This window comes from Mus pahari, chromosome 16 (genome assembly GCF_900095145.1).
Source record: "Mus pahari chromosome 16, PAHARI_EIJ_v1.1, whole genome shotgun sequence".
In the NCBI taxonomy this organism is placed as follows: Eukaryota; Metazoa; Chordata; class Mammalia; order Rodentia; family Muridae; genus Mus; species Mus pahari.
The window spans coordinates 33,005,682-33,027,819 of record NC_034605.1 but is presented as its reverse complement, the minus strand read 5'-3'; the positions used below and the strand labels follow the sequence as shown (position 1 = coordinate 33,027,819).

The following is a 22,138-nucleotide window of genomic DNA, read 5'->3' as shown; positions in this document are numbered from 1 at the left end:
AAATTAATGTATAGATGAGCCTTGTCTGATAGTGAGATACAGACACCACATTTATGATATAAATAATCAACTTATACTCTTACATACTTTGAGACAATTAAACAGCTTCTAGTTCTAAGTATTGAATTGCCATCAGTTCATAGTAGTCTGTCTTCAGGGTTACCAGTCCAGTTTTTGAGTTGATTGTGTAGTGAAATTCACATTTGAACTTCCCAGTCTTTTACCATTTATAGTGGCTCCTTTAAATGTCGGTACAGCCCTACCACCACCACCACCAAGAAAGCCAAAGTAAGCAGGTGTTGGCCAGTGCTGAGCACAACTGACGGATGGAGAAGAAGGGGGGCAATCAGAAAGGGACTTTCCTTTGGGAATACCCGACAACTATTGCCACATTCCTTGTGATTCAGAAATTAGGACAATGACCAATTGTCTTCGTCTCTTGCCATGTTTCACAGGCAGTTTCTAAGATATTTTTAATTTCCTGAGAGAAATGGACTCTGTCATCTGTTATCTTTTGCCTCTATTTTTAGCTCTGGACTTCTTCTGATCGTGAGTAGTTAGGAGCAAGTTTAGAACTAGCTCATTGAAAATTATCACACACCTCTTTTTGTTCATGTACTTGGTCTAGAAAATGTTTTTATCTTCATCTTACTATGGAAGTATATCTTTCTATGATTTTTTCAAATGTGAATTTGATTGCCCTTAAAAGAAGGAAGAGATAGATTGATGTCATATTAGACCATTTCTTTTGTTCTGTATGAGAATTGTCCCTTGCGTTTATCATTATACAGAAAAGTCTTTGGAATTACTTTACAAGTTATAGTCCATCGAAATTAATGACTATATGAGGTGAAGTAGAAATGGGAAGAGAGTGTTTTCTACAATAAATGTGTCATGTTTCCTTCAATTGGACATAAAGTACTGTGCAAAGGGGGTTTGGAAAGCTGTTTTCGAGAGTTTGTTAGGAGTTCCACAGCTTGAGCCTTCTTCTCTCTTATAACATCAAACTGTTGTCCTTATCCATAAAGGGGATGTATGATAGGAAAATAGGGGTAGTATGATGTGAAGTCTGCTCCCTAATGTTTAGAGTCCTTCATCATTTTAGAATATTGTTAGTGTCATTCTCTTACCATTATACTGTTAAAGTGTAGGAGAACTTTTTAGCCAACCTGATAGAAACTGGAAGGTTGTAGAGAAAGTGGTACCACATCCAGCATTTCAGCTACTGAAAGCAAAGGCAGTTTGCTCTCTAATCACTCTATGATTAGAAGTCTACGGGTGCTGGGGCCTGGAGAGCTGCTCAGCAGTTAGGAACACTGGCTGCTCTTGCAGAACTCTTGGGGTTAATGCCCAGAATATCTGCAACTTCAGTTCCAGGGGTGTCTGATGCCTCTTCTGACCTCTGTGGGCATCAGGGATGTGGTACACAGACATACATGAACAGAAAATGCTCATGCACATAAAACAAAATAAAATGTCTTAAAAAATATTTGCAGTGTTTTGTTCTCTAATACCAAAAGTACAGTGAAAATGACCGTTTGTTGATGAAAATTCGCAGACTAGAGGAAATGGGACAAAGGCCATGAGCAGAGAAAGCAAGACGGGTTTTAACATCTTCAAGTAAGAAATATATTGTATCTCTAAAATTGAAACCAAGGTGTCCTGTAAGGGAAGACTGAAGATGGAGAAAGAGCTCTGAGAAACTGAAACATATCAAATTACTGCCTTTTTATATTAAAAAAAATTAAAGACTGGAAAACATGCTCAAGTAAATCTTCTGAAAGATAGAACAAATAAAAACATAGAAAATGAGACAGAAAAAGCCAGAGATTAAATTGTTAGTTTCAACATTCAAAAGAAGAGTCCCTAAGAGAAAGTGTTTTACATACATGTGTACATATATCATTTCCAAGAGAAATTACTAAGGAAATAATACAAGAAATTTCCTAGAGAAATTATTAAAGGAATAAGATGAGAGAATTAAATTCCTGGACTGAAAGACCATTAGTCCATAGATTGTGCCTTATATAAAGATTTTTAAAATATAAAATAATCAAGAATAATCTTAAACCCTAAAAGGACAGTGATAGAGCACATGTAAAGGAATATATATGGCTGCAGTGTGGGTCAGTCCTAGAGCACTGGACCTGGCTGACAGAGGCCCTAGCTTACTTACTATCCAGCACTGGAAGGATGGATGGGTCCACAGATGTAGATCCCATGCTGTCAGCATCTATCAGTTTTTTAAAAGTACAATGCAAAATTCTGGTAGATAATCCTTTTTAACTTGGCATGTTATATGCCACAGTACTGCCAATCAGTTGTGTGTTCAGACATCCAGAGACCTAACCACAGTGTCACCTAATACTGAGAACACACTTTGGAGTGAAGGAAATCAAGAATTAGCAAGACCTAGGGCTCAAAAACCAAAACTGAGGGAAAAGAGAAAACGGAACTGCAGTCAAGGATAGTAACCATCAGTTCATTGCAGAACAGCTTGAGCTTTAATTAAGTAGCTGTGGCCCTTTCAGAAACAAGAGACATGATTGGGGAACGATCTGATAGATCGAGCATTTAGAAAATTTGATTTTGTTTTCCCTGACCCATGCCAGGCATTGAACCCAGGACACTGCATATGATTGACAATCTCTCTGCCACTGGGCAACAGCTCATTCTGCTGTTGATTTTTGGTAGGTCTGATGGAGCCTTGAGAAGATATAAGGTTAGGATCATAAAAATGTTAAACGAACTTTTCAGAGAGGTACTTACTACCCATGAAAACCATAAATATTGTTGAGAAGCAACTAGGTCTACCAGTTGTCTTTGCAGATCTTCTTCAGAAGTACTATGACTACAGTATTAAGGAACATAGGGTTAGAGGACATTTACAGCTACTTCATTTTACCACAACATAAAGTCCTTAAATACATCCAAAAAACAAAACAAAAAAACCCCAACACAACCAGGAACAGCACAGTAAACATCTATTTTAAGATACTGAGGAGAAAGTAAAACAAAAACTATCTAAAAGAATTAAAAATGGGTGTGTCTGAGAATGACCAGGGACCACTGTTCATTGTATTTCTTAGTATTGAGGGTTTTTAAAAACTAATTGCAAATGCTCTGTTCTTAAAACATAAATTGTATTTTTTTTAAAAAAATGGCATTTTAACATGTCAAGGAAATAATAATTCTGGCTTGTAGTCAACTTGGCTTGTAGTCAAACTTTTTTTGTTTTTTACATTTTTGTCTGTTTTTCTTCTCCAGGGTTCCTGGAATAACGATTGCTACGGATATTATCTGTGGTTTTCCTGGAGAAACCGATCAGGATTTTCAAGAAACAGTGAAACTTGTTGAAGAGTACAAATTTCCAAGCCTCTTCATCAACCAGTTCTATCCAAGACCCGGAACTCCCGCTGCAAAAGCCGAACAGGTTCCAGCACACGTGGTGAGAGTCTGTTCATAGGCGCCTTCCCTTGTGCCAGTCGCTACACAGACAAACCTGTGTTGCCTCCCCAGTGCTACTGACTTATGCCTAAGTCTTATGTTGAAAAATATGGATACATGTCCAAGCTTGGCACGGGCATGGAGGGGTTAAATGACCTTACGTCATGAGAGGACAACAATATCACCTTCGCTCTGGAGGAGGAAGGTCGAACTATTTTGTATTTACTTGTGTGTACATTATAAATCTTGGGGTGTTTTATTTACTTGTGTGTACATTATAAATCTTGGGGTGTTTTGAAGTCAGGTATCATTTAAATACATGGGAGCAGGGGCTGGGATGTGGCACTTACTTTACATACATGAGCCTCTCCTTACCATCTTCAGCATTTCATAGCAAACAAGTAAATACCTCAGTAAATAGGCTTCTTACCTGCCTACTGATAAAAGAGCATTTCAGTTATTTATTTGTTGGAAATGTTGTGGCTCTTCTTGCTTGATTCCTACATGTCTATCACCTGTCTACTCTTGCATCCATCTAGCTAGCATCTGTCTGTATATCTGTCTTCTATTTATCCATCTATCATTTAGCCACCAATCCATCTTTTATTTATCCATCCAAACAAATATGCCTTGTACCCTCAGTGCAAATATATAGACTGTTTAATTCTCTTTCGGATTCAAAAAAAAAAAAAAAAAAAAAACTGAGCCAAACTTTATTACCACATATAATTAACTTTACACAGACATGAAAATAAACGAATTCATTACCTTTTCTATTTAAGTTATTTCTTATTGAGGTAACAGTCAGGTGCGGAACAGTTCCACCTGCACCCAGGTGCCTTCTCCCCCTCCTGTGGTCATCTGCTCCTTACAAGCAGACATCAGCTGTTGATACCTTTCCTGTCATAATTCAATCCACTTTCCTAGCTTTATCGGAATTGTTTTTGAACTAAAGCATAGTTACTGACCTAGTTTCCTATATCATTCATGATGATCCATGTGCATTATCTTCTAATGGCTGTTGGGTGGGCAATCAATCCGTTTAAGAACATCCTTCGAGTATGCAGGCATAGGGCTGTGCAGAAAGGGATCCTGGTCCTCTCCCTCCCCAGAGGAAGCTGCTTTTCCTCATTGAACAAGAGACTTCATCAGTGTTTGAATTTGGATTTTGTGTGTTTCCCTGTCGTTGTGTTAGTAAATCCAATGTTTTGCACAGTGGCTCTAGGCCATGCATCTTCTCTGCTGTATAATGTTTCCTCGTAAATTATCCATCCTACTAGCAGAGGGACGTGGGCATTTTGAGCTTCTTAACGTAAGAACTGCTGTCGATATAGTCATCACCAATGTTGTTTTGATCTTTTGTTTCATTCTGTAAGCTTTACTGCTGTGTCTAGTAGAGTGTAATTGTATTTTCATGGGAAATGCAAATGACCTGCTTGGCTAGGTACAGAGTAAGTAGTTGAATAAATGTAAAAGCCCTGTAGCTGTGTATAAAAAGCTATCAGATCATCTGCCTCCCAGCTCAGAGCTGTGTTCTCATAATGTTTGTATATTACCTGTGTATTGTAATCTAACTGTGGCTTTATATCTCCTTGGAAATGAGTAGCATTCAACTGTCTACTTATTGCGTGGCACCCCACCTCGCTGTGGATTTAATTTGCAGTTCACTACAGACACCTGGTGGTGAGCAGCTCCCCACTTGCTCCCCCTCCTCACATGAGTTCCCTTGCGTGAGGCGTTTGCTTTTGCCTATTTGGAATATGTTCTTTGCTTTCTTAATGCAAAGTTCTTAGAATTTTTTGTAATTTGGGATGACAATCCTTCAGGTACATGTGTCTCACAGAGATTTTCTCTGTGCGTCTTGCCTTGAGTCACAATCACTTTTCCACCATCTATACTAAACTTCTTCATGTGTTTCTACCACAAGAAGCAGGACAAGGCGGTATAGACAGCAGGAATGTGCCTTCACATTCTGAAGGCTGCAGGTGCAGTGGCAGGCCCTGCCAACTCTCACACGTGTAGAAATCTTTCCTGGCCTCTCTCTAGCTCCTGGGGGTTGCTGAGGTCTCTTCCTTTGCCATTGTGTAGCTTCAGTCTCTGCCTTCATTGTCACCATGAGTCCCTGTGTGTCCTACAGAGACCTCCATCTCCTGGAGAGCTATAGGTTTCTCCCACCCTCACCTTAACTGCTTTCATCTACAGCATGATTCCTAACATTTTGAGGTGATTAGAACTTCAAAATGGAAGTTTCGGCGACACAATCTGGTGCCTCTTACATTTTAGTAGTTATCCTCTGTACAAAAACCATTTCATGACATTTTAGTTTTATAGAATGCAGAATCATAAATCCTGAGAATTAGACATTAATAATGAAACTTTAGAGATTTACTGTCAGAGAGTAGATTTATAGTATACGTTGTGTCTTCTTTCACCTTCAACATTTACCACAAATTAATAATTGTTTACCCTGCCTGTTGCAGGTAGTTTATGAAAAAGCTTATTACAATAGTCATTAAAATACAAGAACGTGGTATGTGAGCAATAAATATTATTCCTCAATCCCTTGCCAAGACAAATCAATAATGAAGTGAATCTGGTGATGGACTAGCACCTTCCGGTTCTTCTCCAAGCAGGGCTTTCTCGTCTGCTTTAGAAATCACTCTCTCTAAGACAGGCTTCTTTTTTTTACCATGCACTCATTCCTCTTACACACTCCCAATATGTTCTTCCCTCACAAATGTTATGAAGTGGACTTCAAATCTCCCCCTTCTTCCTAAGCAGTTTTATATTCACGATAACATTAGTATAAGCAAATCTTCATCTTTTAATGAGTTATGTTAATGCCCTGATAAATGAAATAAATTATGTATGTTTCTTAATCATGCAAATAACAGATGGTCACAGTACTGGACGGTCAAGTTTGCAAAGGCAAAGGATAAATTCTTTACTATGGCTATTAAAAAGAAACAGAACAGAGTTTAGAGTTTATAATGAAAATCAGATGACATATTGTCATGAAAAGCTAAGCTGAAATTTATTTCTTAGCTATTGCAAGGATGCCGATGCAGAAGACTTAGTGGTGGAACTACCCAGCCACACGGGTGACCTTGAGGACTGGTGAAAGGGCAAATTTACATGGTGATTCTCTCTACTGCGTTGGGTCTTTCTTCCTTAGTCTTTATTTATTTTAATTCCAGCAATATTTTTAATTGTGGATGTGCTTCTCAGGCTGCCTGGAAAAGGTCACTTAGGTTTTAAAAACAACAACAACGTTTGATCCTTAGCTATCACTTATAGACTGTCTTCTAAGAAACCTATAATGAAAATTAATCAAATTGTGCCGTGGTCTTTATTTGAATACCTGTGTGGCTTGGAGGAGTATACCTTAGCTAGCAAGATGGCTGTGGGGATATTTATACTAGATGACAATGTTAGTTATGATATTAAACTCAGCTTAGCCCTAAAGTAGAAGTGATAGCTCTAAATATATTAGTAAAAAAGAATCATGGTTCACTTACCAGAAGTTTCTAGATTGTTTTACCCTTAGCCTATAGAACCCACTGTGGACACTTCTTGCCTGAGTCACAAGGGCTTCATGGTGTGAGCCATAAGGAGGGGGTCTGGAGGGATGCCCTCTAGATAAACAGAGGCAAGTTTCCTAGCTTTCTTTCGTGTCGATGAGTCCATTCTTGTCATACATGTTTAAGTCAAGGTGACCTGGTTGCTTAGAACAGATGCAGAATACAGAAGGTTGTTAAATCAAGTGCCATTATAATGACTCTTCCAGATCTTACTATTGACCTATTGGGTCAAGATATACTATATTTAAAAATACATACCCCACCTACCTCCACTTGTACACATGTCTGAAAGACTTCTATTACTCTCTCTACATGTTCAAATACAAAACCAAAATAAAAACAAAAACAAAATCCCTTGATTTCTGAATATGATCTAAGGATTAGAGGAAAAGGTGCTGTAGTTCAAGGAATCTTGATCCTTTTAGCCTAGTCCACAATATCATAAGACTGGTGTGTTTATATATACACAGTCTCAAGTGATCACATTAAATGTTTTTCTCTGGAGCAGAGGAACAGAGGGCTTCCTATTTAGATCATTCAGAACATTTTATTAGGAACTGATTCCCAAGCACAACCTCATGGAAGCCCATCTGTCTGTCTTGGCATTCTTGTTAGTTGTATGTAACCTCTTCTGGTTATCCCTTTCCTGAACAGAAGTGATTGTGGCTGGGCATTGGTGGCATATACCTTTAATCCCAGCATTTGGGAGGCAGAGGCAGGCGGATTTCTGAGTTCAAGGCCATCCTGGTCTACAGAGTGAGTTCCAGGACAGCCAGGGCTACACAGAGAAACCCTGTCTCCAAAAAAAAAAAAAGTGATTGTGGATTCCTGTGACCCCCAGCTACTGGCGAGACAGAGACAGATAGAACATAGGCTCAGGGCTAGCCTAGACAGCTTAGCAAGACCCTGTCTCAAAATTGGAAGATAGAGAGGAGGGAGAAAGGGAGAGGAGGAAGAGAGGAGGATTGGGGAAGAGTACAGCCCAGAGTTCAAGCCCTTGCCTAGCATTTGCAGGTTTCTGAATATAACTCTGCGGTGGGGAGGATCTTCTCTTTTCCGGATACAGTTTTTCTTTGTACTTAATGTTAATCAGATATCTGGCATGCCCATCATTTTGTTGTATCTCTGTTTCAGCAGATTACTATCAGTTTTTCAGGGTGGCTCTATGGTAATAGTGGGGAATTAGGAGTGGCCATAGGATCTGAGATGCTTGGCACCTGCTATCAGAGTATGCAGTTGGTGCTCATTTAAGAAGAGAAAAGTAGAATGTAATGACCTCCAAGACCCCTTGGCATGCTTAGTGACACTTGATTCTCTGTTGTATGGTTTTAGGTTCATCTTTTCACTTTTAGTCGAAAGGTTTCGGTGTTTGCTTTTCTGAGCTAATTGTTATCTCAGATGTTATCTCTGTCTCACCATCTATTTTTTTAATGAACATAACAGTTTATCTGAGCAACTGATTGACTCTTTTCTTGAATCTAAGGTGACATTGCTGAAACATAGTTATTAGTGTTGTGCAAGTTCACATAGCAGCAGTGACTAATGGTGTGGGAAAAATGGACCCAAAAGATGTCCACATCCTAACGTTTTAAAAATGGACATGTTATCCTATACATGGATTAGGGCTTTGCAGGTGTTATCTGTTACTTTTGATATAAAAGTTATCCATGGAGTACAGGGTGACATTTTAACACATATGTACAGTGTGTTGATCTGATCATAGTCAAACTACTATAGAAGATTGGAAGTTGTTGCTTCTGTGTAACCCAGTACCTACTGACCATCCTTCTCTTTCCTGCCCCTGCCACCTCCAGTGTGCACTTACATGTTCTCTATTTCTGAATGACTACTCATATCATCTAGCAAGTGTTCTGTTTGTATACATGACTACGTAATATTCCATTGTCTAATATGCCACACTATCTCAGGGTCATCTTGATTTGCATGTCTCTGTTCACTGAGGACTTTAAACATTTCTTTAAGTACTTCTTGGCCATTCAAGATTCCTCTGTTGTGAATTCGCTGTTTAGTTCTGTACTCTATTTTTTTGATTGGGTTGTTTTTTTTGTTTTTTGTTTGTTTGTTTGGGTTTTTTTGTTTTTGTTTTTGAGGTTAGCTTCTTAAGTTCTTTATATATTTTGGATATTATCCCTTTATCAGTTGTGGGGTTAATGAATTTTTTTTTCCCCAATCTGTAGGCTGCCAATTTGCCCTATTGATTGTGTCCTTTTGCTTTATAGAAGCTTTTCAGTTTTGTGAGATCCCATTTATCAATTCTTGGTCTTAGAACCTGAGCCATTGGAGTTCTGTTTAGGAAATCTCCCCTTGTACCAATGAGTTCAAGGCTCTTTCCCACTTTCTCTTCTATTAGAGTCAGTGTATCTGGTTTTATATTGAGGTCCTTGATCCACTTGGACTTGAGCTTTGTGTAAGGTGACAAATATGGATCTATTTTCATTTTTCTATATACAGACTGCCAATTAGACCAACACCATTTATTGAAGATGCTTTCTTTTTTTCCATTGTATATTTTTGGCTTCTTTGTCAAAGATCAGGTGACCATAAGTATTTGGGTTTATTTCTGGGTCTGCAGTTTTATTCCACTGATCAACCTGACTGTCTCTGTACCAATACCATGCAGTTTTTACCACTATTGTAAAACTCTGTAGTATAGCTTGAGGTCAGGAATGATGATTACCCCAGAAGTTCTTTTATTGTTAAGAATTGGTTTTGCTATCTTGGGTTTTTTGTTTTTCCATGTGAAATTGAGAATTGCTCTTTCTATGTCTTTGAAGAATTGTGTTGGGATTTTGATGGGGATTGTGTTGAATCTGTAGGCTGCTTTTGGAAGAATGGCCATTTTTACTATGTTAATCCTACAGATCCATGAGCATAGAAGTTCTCTCCATTTTCTGAGATCTTTGATTTCTTTCATGAGAGACTTGAAGCCTTTATCATTACAGATCTTTCACTTGTTTGGTTAAAGTTACACCAAGATATTTTATATTATTTGTGACTATTGTGAAGGGTATTGTTTCCTTATTTTCCTTCTCAGCCCATTTATCATTTGTATAAAGGAAAGCTACTGATTTGAGTTAATTTTACATCTAGCCACTTTGATTTGTGACCTTAAAGAAAACCATGCAAAACAAACAAAACCTACATAATATGTTCAACTTATTTCTTCAAACTTTGTTTTTATTTTGGCATTAACTTTAATCCTGCTTTTAGGAATTTTTAATTACCATGGCTGCGATGAAATATGTGATTGCATTTGTGTTTTCTAAGTTAGGACTCATGGTGGAAGGGGTTATAACTAAGAAAGACTGACTGGATTTATAGAGAGACTATAAATCCCATCCTTTGAAAAGTCATTTTTATTATATTTCAGTCTAGGATTTTGGGGAGGGGTTTCAATTTGATTATGTGCCTTGTTTTGTATAAGTTCCAGAAAGATTACAAGTGTCTATATAATTCTCCTGTGTCTTCTATGAACCTGATTTATTAAAATTATAATATTCAATTTGAACTCATTTTTATTGCCTCAACAATGGCTTTAGAAGAGATGAGACCCTGGACTAACTTCTAAGAAAAAGGAGCTTATGGTGCTGTCTTACGGTTTTGGTCTTGTATTTCTTTCTCTGTGATAAGTATGCTTCAATAATAATTCCATATTTCTCCTCTTTCAGGGGAATTAGAAGTGTACTTTCAAGAATTAGAGCAGATGTTAAATGTACATTCAGGGCAACAGAATTGATTTGGTAATGTAGCATGAAGCTCATCTCTAACTCTTGCTCCTTAGAATTGTGTTTATTTCATAATTAAGGACAAGAGAATCAAACCAAGTGGTAAACGTTCAAATCGCTAAAAGCGTCTTTTGTGATTGATTCTGTTCCATCCGAGTCTTCTCACCTTGGATATGGGTCCTGACTCCTTTGTTTTCCCCTTCACAGCAGTGCACCCTAGAACAGTGCACTCTATAACAGCAAGTCAGGAGGGTTGAGGTGGAAGTGTGTACTATGGGATTGTCAGTGTGTGACAGACAGCCATGGGCTCTGCTTCAGGTGTGTCCTGCCTCATGTCATCTTTGCAGGAATTTAAGGTTTCTGCTTGGCAGAGCAGTTCACTGGGCTCAGTGTCACCAAGTTGCTTTGCCTCACAGTGAGGTAGAAAGCTGGGACCGCAATGATATTATTCTCTCTGCCCCCTTGTGCCTTGCTGTTATAGAAAGCAAGTAAAATATTCATTCCAGAAATTTACAAAAATTTTAGAAAAGAAAATGCTGACTCTTAAATTATGTCCTGGCAGGGCAATCACATGGGTGGTTTTAGAAATGCTTTTAAATTCTTTTTTAATGCTTTGTGGTTTTATTTGCATGGGTGTCTGTGTCCGTAGGCCCATGTGTGTGAGCACAAAGGTGAGGGTCTGGGGACAGCTCACGAGGTGTTCTGTCCATCCAGCACAGGGGCTCCAGAGACAGAGCCCAAGCGCTGTCCCCTGCCGTACTGTCTTCGCCGGCCCCGTTTTTAACTGCCGAAAAGACTTGGGGGTGTTCCAAAGAGACTTAGGTCACTTTCCCAAGATTCATCAGTTTTGCTCTCTCAGCATCTTGCTATGTATGTCCTCACATGTCTGTTTGCATGTGCGTGCACACAAACATCTTTCTTCTGAATCTTTCACATGTTCTTGCTCCTCCCCTTCCCTCCTAAGAAAAGACTATCAGTAAGAGACACAGCCATACTTTTTCCCTGGACAATCTGTATAGACAACAGACAACTCCAGTCTGTAGTAATTAGTAGACGTTTTCTAAGGTGGGGAACCTTAGATAATTACATTTTAATAGAATTTGGGAACTTTAGCATTAATTGTGATCGTTTTATCTAATCAACAGTTCATTCTCCAGTTCCATCATAAATCTCACCAATGTCTGCAGCAGTGTTCTCCTGGTCGTATGTTACACATGGTAACAGCCTGTCATCTCTCTCAACCCGGGCCCTTCCTAAGCTTTTCCTTTCTCAGTTTGAGCCTGCGTTCCCTTCACCATCAGGCTAAGGTTATAGCCTCCATGCTTCTATGCTTTTATGCTGATGTGTTTATATGTGTGGGCCTGTCTGAGTAATGGTGAAGGTCTACCCTCAGAGCAGTACATCTTGAGGTTGTCGTGTGCTCCTACCCTCTGTTAGTGGCTTTAAGTTTGTCACCTGCTTAGCAGCATTGTCTGGATTCTCTGCCTCACCTTTACCATGTTTAGATAAGAGCTGTTAATCCTGAGTATGTCACAGAAGACAGAGTGGTGAGGTTGCAAAAAACAAAATATCTCAATGACTTAGGTCCCATTCCCGCTTTCTGGCTACTTAAGTGGCTACAGTCATGCAATTTAAGACATTTTTCACTTTAGTTTTTAATCTATTCCAAACTTCTGAATTATTTTTAACAGTTCTCAAGCCTGAGCCTATCTTTAAAATTAAAATAAAATAGCTCAAATTTAGACTTAGGCACAGAGAAGGAAGCTAAAGTTAGAAAAGGCGGGGTTTACTTCACTGAAGTGCCTGTTCGTTTACTTGGCAGTGGATAATACATGAGAACCCTCCTCCTCAAAACTGTGCAGATCAAAAACGTATGTGGGTTGAGAGAAGCTGGGTAGATTTATGGATGATAAAAGTCTCCACTTGGAGGAGAATTTACAGGTCATGTCTGAAGTGTTTCTCCTGATGTTCAGTGAGACTCACCACTAACTCAGGTGCATGGAAATTGGTGTCAGCTGCATGCTGCTGCAGTCAGAAATACTTCCCTTCCATCTTAAATTTCTTTTCTGCCCTTCCTCTCAACCTCTGGTATCTGTGCAATCACAAAGTATCCTCTCAAATGACTTTGTGGTGCTTTGAACTTGTTATTCTAGGGAAAACCAATATAAAGAAATGGGAGGAATGTTCCCATGTAAGATCCAGCTAGTTCTGGAACCAGGAATGAAAATATATCATGCCACTGTCAGGGTGCCCTTTTACTGGTAGAAAGTGTTCCTTGTAGGTTATGAGCTTGGTTCTTCTGCAGGCTGCAAAATAAAGTGTTCAAAAAAATAAGATCTTTAGCCTCATCCTAAGTCTCCTCAGGCGGCTGCTGTTGGTTTTCCTGGTTGTGACATGGAGTGCTAGATTCTCATTTTGTTTTATATTGGATATTTTTAAAGGAATTCATGAGGTTGTTGTGCATATATGAGCTATAGGGCTTTAAAACATCTTCTGAGAATTCTTCAGTGAATAAAAAGAGAGATCTGATTCTATTCTTTTATAAAATCTATCATAACTACCATATAAGACTTATTGCATATATTATTAACCCATAAAGATAAGTTAGAGTCATGGGCACTGTGATAGCTGGAAAGCGGATGAGCACTTGACCACAGAGTGGACTAGCACAGAGAAACCAAGGTACCAGTTCATATACAGCAGGTCCTTCACCATGGGCTTCACATCCACAGGTTCAGCCATCCATGGATAAAGCTGTTTAGGGAAAAATGCCTATGTACCAAACCAGCATTATGCCTTGTCATCATTCCCTTAATAACACAATATGACCACTACTTACCGAGGATTTACATTGCATAGGGTATTGTAACTAAACAAGAGAAGATTCATATTAAAGTATACCAAAGGACCTGTGTAGGCTAAATAGGCTCAATGCAATTGCTACCACCTTTTGTATAAGGGACTTGAGGATCTATACTTCTTTGTATCTTTGGGAGTCTTGTAACCAATTTGTCACCAGTGCTGGAAGGCAGATGCTGGAGATTATTCACGTGGTTAGGGAATGAGCTGGTACTTCTGTAAGAGAAAATGAGGCAGGAAGAAAACACGCTAATCAGAAAACCTGTGTAAATTATAAAGTAGTTAGATTCTTCTGTCCTCCTACCTCCATCTCTGGCTTCTAGGTGACATCCCTCCACCTGACCCAGCTGAAACCTGGTGACTTGTGTATTCCCATGAGGTGACAGTAGAAATGCTATAGGTGGAAGGACACTGAATATGGTTGAGGGCAAGCAGATTCCAGTCAGCATCTAAACATAGAATGCTGTTTTTGTTAAGCAAGTAGAATGCTGTCAGTAACATGGCTTTGCCTTCCTGAGAAGAGTTTTAAAAGTGTCGCATTGGGAAAGCTGGCCAGCCCAGGACTAAGAAACACCGTCTATAGAAGTGCTAGAGGTAAACCATCTAGGTGGATCCCTGCATAGAGAACTCCACAGCAAGCTCAAGTGTGGCCTTGGAATTGCCAGTCACTGTTTTCTGTCCCTTACTTTTGAGCATGAATACCACTCATGGACTGACAGACATCTCAGAAAAGTTAATAGCTGATAAGAAGCAAAAGACTAGTGTCAGCAGCCCAGAGTGGTTAGGAAGAGAAAACAAGCAGGACTCTGAGTGGAGGAAACGACGCTAGGGACTACCATCAATAGTAACTCATGAAACAAGGTGCGGCACCATTTCAGTAATGCTCTAGAAGATAAAGGGGAACTCTTGAAAAATGCAAACATGGTAACAAAGCAGGAAAATACCTTGGAGTTGAGACAAAGTAGAGAAAATGTACCTAGAAAATAGAATAAAATGAAATTAGGTAGAAAATATCATTAAAATATTCAACATTTCAATAACAGGTATTCTAAACAGACTGAAGATAAAAATAATGAAATAATTCAAACGTGCTTCCAATGACTGAAAGTGGCCACTGCAGGCCTGAATCATGAATCTATAACAGACTTAAACCACAATAAGGGAGAAGAGCCAGTTCATGTTGAAAGGCTCAGGGACCAGAGTGACTCAGACTTCTGGACGGCACCCAAAGACCATCCAATGACCAATGCTTAAGAAAAGTGCTTCCCAGGCTGTGACTCTGTGCACTTATCAGGAAGCTTTTAAAGACAGCCTGGGCATCATCAAATAAGAGAGTGGGTGAAGGAAGAGGGCACAGGAGAAAGGAAGCATACGGCTTAGCACAGATAAGAGGCGAGCAGACCTCCAGAATGCTAAAGGAGGCAGCTGTGTGCCAGACCTTAAGAGCAGACAGATCAAATAAAACCAGCCAGAGAGCTTTGAAAGAATCTTCTTCCCGAGATGAAAAGGAGGGGCTGGGATTGTAGCTCACTTGTAATGTGCTTGCCCAGCGTGTCCCAGGTCTAGGAGACCATATCCAGCTCCAACTCCATCAAAAAAAGAAATGTATTTTACAATCTAATATTATATTGCTGTCTAAATCACTAAAAGAAAACCATGGTCTGTTAGTATTGTTCTGAAAATCTTCAGTTAAATATTGCCAAGCCAAATTCAAAGCATATTACAAAGATTGTACATCATGACCCAGTGGAACTTGTCCCGGCCATGCAAAGCTGGATTAATAGTTGTAATTTAATGATTGTGATACAGGCAGCAGTGAAAAAAAAATACAGGAAGGATCCTGATCATCTCAGATGACAAAAGGCATTGGACAAGTTCATGGATTTTTCTTGATTAAAAAGAGCTACTTCGAACTACCAGCAATTTATGAGTTCAAAGAAAATCCTCAATATAATGAAGGCTACTTATCAAAAACAAACAACAAAACCCACCCAAAAAGGTGGGGCAGGTATTGTAACAGAAAAAAACTACGTCTTTTTCCTCAATATCTGCTGCATGACAAAGATGACTACAGTCATATTCTGTATTACTGAAAATGCTAATGAATGATCAGGCAAGAAAAGTAAAGACATAAAAGAAGACAGAAAGTTTTTGTGTAAAGATGATATGATGTGTGAAATGCAGTTATAAATCCACAAAATGAATTCACTCAAGTCGATAACCCACTCGCAATGCCATATGAAAATACTGATCAAGTTGGAAACAAAAATCAAGAAAAGTCTCTTTTTGTAATAGTATCAGAAATAGTCAAGAATAAAGTCAGACAATGAGGTGAAAGATGTTGGTAGGACAAAACTATTTAAAACTTCAATAGAAGAAACTAAAGAAGATATAAGAATCCAAAGTTCATGAGCCAAAATAATTAATATTATTAAAATGACAATATTCTCCAAAGATTCAAAACTATCAGACACAAATTTAGTACAACCCTTGTTAAAAACTCTCATGGTATTCTTTACAAAAATGGAAAAACTCATTAAATAATTTATGTGGAATCACGAAGACCCTGAATAGCCAAAGCAATTCTGAGAAAGAGAACGGCACCACATAGTCTGTTTTAAAATTGTATTATGAAGTTTTATTAATAGCAACATTGTCATGTTGGCTTAAAAGCAGATTCATAGATAAATCAGACAGAAGAGAGTTGAAAGATCATTCCAAGCATGTGGAGAACTCCTTTTCAACCTTGGCACCAGAGAACAAAATGGGAAAAGGGTCATCTGTCTAATAAGTGACTGTGAGAAAGCTGTGAAAAGGGATCTCACCAAGTCCATATCTTACCCAACCCCAAGGACCTGCAAGGAGTAGGGTGGTGGTAAGGCTTCAGCCACAAGATCCAGATGAACCAGAGGGCAGAGGCTTCCTCATAAATTCTTGGCATTTCCTTTCTTTCTTTCTTTCTTTCTTTCTTTCTTTCTTTCTTTCTTTCTTTCTTTCTTTCTTTCTTTCTTTCTTTCTTTCTTTCCCCATGGAAACTTGGGCTTTGAAACTGAAAAGAAATAGGGCAGTACTGAACAATATAGTCTGCACAGCCACAGAAATCAACGAAATGATAGCCACACTGGGTAGCATGTAAGTCTTATGTCTGAGAATGGATTAACAGCCAAAGGTGGAAAAGATTTCATAAAACATTTAAATGATAATATAAAGAGATTTTAAACAGTGACACACACACACACACAATCAGAAAATATTGAACAAACGTTTTGGGAGTATTAAGATAATTAGTTCTTGAAAGCATATGGTATATGCAAACTAGTCTGTGCTGAAGCAGCCTCTTCAACCTGAAGAGTGGTTTAGACACAGCTAGTGGTAGTTTGAACATGCCCTATAAGGATCCCTGTACTGGGGACTTGTCATTTAGTTTGGTGGTGCTGAAGTAGTATAACCATTGAAAGATGAGCCCAATAGAATAGACTAGGCTTCAAAAGTGAAGTGCTTTCTGAGCATGTGTGAGACCCTGGGTTCAATCTCATTAAAAAGGAGAAGTGTGACCTAGTGGGAGGTCCTAGCCTCGCTGCTTCCAACCTACCTTCCTGTCTCTATGTGGTGCAGCCCTCAGTCTCATGCCCTCAATCACCCAAAAACTATGATTAAAATTCACCATTTTCAGGAATTTGGTTATAGTAAGAAATAATGGACATACATGTAACAAACTGGGAAGATGCCAGGTTGAATAGGCTGTGGAACACCTAGCTTCTCTCACGATTAATGGCTTTGTTACAAATGACTCTCTACATTCGTCTGCTCCAAATAGAAATCACAGATGGGTAAGGAGCAACTCAGTCTTAAGAACTGAGCTTCCAGATTCCAAGGCTTATAATCCTATGCCTTGAGAACCAGAGACCTACGCACATCCCTGTAGGCTTCGGTACCAGCACCTAACACTAGGGCTCTTAACAGTGAGCTTTCATGAGCTGCGTGGGACTCGTTGTTGTTGTTGGGTATGAATGGCACAGGGGAAAGTTTAGCAGTCTGCTCCCCTTTGTGCTGTTTCTGACTCCTTTCCCTCACCCTCACTACACACACATGCCTCAGCCCTTTCTTCTGCTAGCTGCAGATCTGCCTGGCAAAGGTCAGCCTCAGAATTTACATCTGTTGGACCTCTGTGTAGGAGCCCTGATCTACAACATGAAAAAGCATTGACTGATTTCTGAATTGACATAAAAACAAGACAATGGAGCGGGCTGAGCTGTCTATTAAATTGTCCTCTGGTTATCGAGTAAAGACCCTTTTGTCATAAAGGCCAGAGATAAAAGAAAATGTGTGTTTAATATATAGAACAAAAATAACTCTATTTTTTGACATAGTACTTGAAGAGAAGATAGGTCAAAAAGCCTAGCCACCCTTGAAATGAATTTTAGACGCCGTATTATTGGTGTGATAGGTCTGAGGGGGAGATCAGTGATGACTGCCTTGCTGATAGAAAGGATTTTTTACAGTAGGTGCTAAATTAGATGTAGAAAGTAGGGAGTTATCAAGCCGCCCTGCTCATGACTGACCCTCCAGGTCGCAGCCGTGGGATCATAATAGAAATGAGTCTTGGGCTTATCGAGAGAGGCAGCAATAACTGGCTCAGAACAGTTTTCAGGCTTCTCCACAAATGGGATGACACTGGGTCTTATTTGGGGTCACGGAAGAGGTGCGATGGTTTTGATCAGTTTTTAGAACTATACAGCAGCTTATCCATGGGTCAGAGAAATTTAGTTTTCTTCATTCTCTTTTTTGCCCTACCCCCACTCCTCCTAGGCTCTGTGCAGATTGGCCTCTGCAAGCTGGTGCAAGGCTGCAGATGTAAACAGGGCTTGGGCAGGTCCAGGTCCCATGTCTACATCCTCGACTCCAAGCCTCAGCCTGGCTGAGCATTACGTTCAGTGCAGGGACAGGACATCAACAAATGGGAGCATAAGTATAATAGCAGCAAAAGAAAACACATGTAACGCCAGGGTGCTGACAGACCTCACCCGCACTGGCTTGTCTGTCTCCACCGTGTTGTGGCCTTACACTTACACTCCTTTCCTCTTGACTCAGTTGTAAATTACTTTTTAAAACAATTCATGGACACCAAGCATTATTATTAAGCAAGTGGGGAAACGTTAAGTAAACCTAATTGGCCTTCCTTAATTAATAAAAAAAATATTACAAGTATATAAAGACAAAGATAACAGCAGTGTAGTCTACAGGCTGCACACTAGTTGTTCCATGTTACCTGTTGAGTTGTTAATGTAATGTAGACATCAGAGCTTAAACACTGTAACTACAGATCGTTTTAAAGTGTCCCCGGGAGAAGATGATTGTATATAAAGGATTGTTTTAAAGACTAGAAATAACAGGAACATATTCCTGACAGTGAAGCTTCTGTCCATGGATTAGTTCCCTTCCCTGAAATGTTTTTGACCCGAAGAGTTTCATGTTCCAGGGGATTTTTGATGGGGAAACTGTTTGCATAGACTTAACTAAGGCTCTAAGACTTAAAACACTTCTAAGGATGTCAGGTGCTTGGATTGGGGTGCCCAGCCAGTGATAAGTGGCACTGGAAAGAAGCTCTATTTCCTTTGCTTTGTCTAGCAAATCGGTTTCTAAGTGATGAAGGACCGGGGGAGCCTTTGTGGGTGTGCTGTTGAGTTTTATGTCATCTAGACACAGGCTAGAATCATTTGGGAAGAGGGAACCTCAACTGAGAACCACACCAGATTGGCCCGTAGGCAAGCTGTAGGCAAGCTTGTGATGTATTGTCTTGATTGGTGATTGATGTGGGAGGTCCCAGTGCACTGTGGGGGGTGCCAGTCCTGGACTGGTGGTCCCAGGTGCTATAAAAATGCAGACTGAGCAAGCTATGAGGAACAATGCAGTAACCCACATTATTCCATGACCTTTGCTATAAAGTTCCTGCCTCAAGGTTCCTGCCCAGAGTTCCTCTTCTGATTTCTCTAGCTGATACACTGTAAACGATAAGCCAGAGTATGCCTTCTCCTCCCTTGTTGCTTTTGGTCATGGTGTTCATCACAGCCATAGAAACCAAACTGAGACAGTGCAATACAACATTCTTGTATTCTCTGCTGTGAAATCTGGTATCTTAGAACATGTAAGTTCCTGACCACTTCCTGTGTTTAACAGACCATGCAGATTTCTCTGTAGTGATTAAGACATGAGTCCAGAACCCCATCTTAGAGGTTATACAGGTGGTGATGGCGGATATCAATCGCCTTAGGCACTGGTGATAGGAATGAAGAGAGTTCTGGGGAGAACAGACCTGTGGCCTTCTTAGCATCCTTACCCGAGTCAGGTGCTGCTTTAACTTTAACCACTGTTTTCCCAAAGAAGGAATTGTGATACAGAACTTAGGCATTACATTCTAAAACGTTATCAGAGTGATCAAGTATGTCAAGTGTGTAACTTAGGGAAAACAGACATTCAAACTATTCCCAACCCCACACCCCATTTGCAGGAATCTACCTCTGTGGATTTAGTCAGCCTAGGACATAAAATGCTACAGGGAATGAACTAAAAATACACAGTTTCCCTTACCATTAGTTACTCTAAAGATCTGAGATAGTTTAAAATTATAAGATGTGCTTAGATTATATTCAAGTACAATGCCTATTACATAAGGAGCTTGCGCATCTGAAGATTTGAGTATCTATGAGGGGTTCTAAAACAGATCTCCCATAGACACTAGATGAGTATAATTAGTTCTAAGCAACTGATACCATGGCAAAGACAAGCGGTTGCCTATATATTCATTTTTTTAATGTGATGTGTGAAGTTACAATATATAAATCTGAATTGGATGTATCTTGCACTTCACTAAAAAAAAATAAAGTAAAAGTTACATTTTTGATGGCCTGATTTATGCAATTTTCCGTTTTGCTTATGCATTCATTTCTCAGAATAAACATTTCCTTCTCATTCTCAAAACCTTTGATGGAATTTTAAATGATAATAAATGTATTAACATTATATAACTTTGATAGATACCTTTCCTCAAATTTCTTTTCCCCAATCATTGAACAATAAATGAATTAATATTCATTTGAAAAAAAAAAGTGTCTGACCATATCCTAACTGGAGATAGATTGTCCCTTAGTCTTTATGTAAGGAGAAGCCACAGTATACCTGTTTGTTTCATGCATCATGATATTTTTCAATCCCACAGAAGCTCCTAAACATTGTCAATCCTGTATCCTATATTGGATTTGTCATTAGAGATAGGAGCTTTATGAAAATGCAAACATAATTTAAATTTTTTCCTTGAGTATAAATTGAATCAGAGTAAAAATTCATGGAAGACAGATGTGAAACTTTGACTTGTTTACCATGATAGTCCTCAAGTCCTAAAGCATCATTTATAGCTGTAACAGTGCCATCCAGCCTGGCGATTGGCATGAGATTTAACAATCTGCTTAGGAGTCCTGAATTGGATATCTATTCTGTGGGAGACACTCTTATTAAGCAGTAGTTATACTGGGCCTTGCCATCCAGAACATTGGGAATTCATTTTTCCAACACGTCAGCACTCACTATGTGCTTAGCTGCTGGCTAGGTATGCACAAGGCTTGGCTTTTCCTCCTCGTGAGTTCACGAGCTCTGCTACGTCAATCATGTTGCTTTCAGATACACTAGTATGGTGCCTGCAGAATGGTGGTTATGTAGAAAATGGATGACTGGAGTCAGAGCTCAGAGAACAGATTGTATGTGAAGGAGGTAATGGTGGGAGCAGGACAATGGGTCAGGAGACTTGTAGGAAAGAGAGAAGAGCATCCACGTGGTAGAAGGCTCCATCGAAGAATTGAATGGATGTATGGTTGGGGGATTGATCCAACTCTAAGAGTGAATAAAGGACAAAAGAATGGGGAATCTAAGGTTACTGGCCAGAAATGGGCTAGATAGCTGTGTCATAAGCTGAGGAGTTAGAACAAAAAATGCCCAGGTAGTTAGAGGACCCAGAAGGCTCAGTAAAGGTAAAGCAACGTTGTAGGAGCTGGGGAAGGGGATGGGTGGACCTTTTGAACATCCCCTGTATGCAGTTTTGTAGTAGTGTTAGGGAAGGCATGATTGATACAAAGTGACCAGATCACAGCTTTTTCCTCAAAGAGGCATTGACACACAGTGGCAGCAGTTAGGAAGGAGCTCTGTACAGAGAGGATTTCTGTTGGGTTGGACCCTGGCAGCTTGGAAGAGATGATTTTAAAATTAATTATTTGCCTGCACATATATGCATGTACCAGATGCATGCCTGGTGCCCATAGCACCCTGTGGGTGCTGAGAATCAAACCAGGAGAAGGGAAGCTCATAATTGCTGAAGCATCTCTCCAGCCCAGAAGAGACTATTTTGAACAAAACTTGTGGGGTGAATCTAGTACCTGAAGAAGGCAGTGGAGCCCTTGCAGGCATCAGGAGTGGCAATAAGGAGATGTGAGTTAGGAGAGACAGGCACTACCTACA

The 22,138-nt window shown here is 39.5% G+C and overlaps 1 protein-coding gene across 1 annotated transcript in view; it reads left to right on the top strand.

Moving 5' to 3' along the window:
• Positions 1 to 22,138, top strand: part of Cdkal1 (CDK5 regulatory subunit associated protein 1 like 1) — a 505,752-nt gene that overhangs the window by 361,131 nt on the left and 122,483 nt on the right. Inside the window, exon 13 of the mRNA XM_021216130.2 lies at positions 3,268 to 3,448. Coding sequence (XP_021071789.1) covers positions 3,268 to 3,448 — 181 coding nt within the window. The remainder of the gene's footprint in view (positions 1 to 3,267; positions 3,449 to 22,138) is intronic.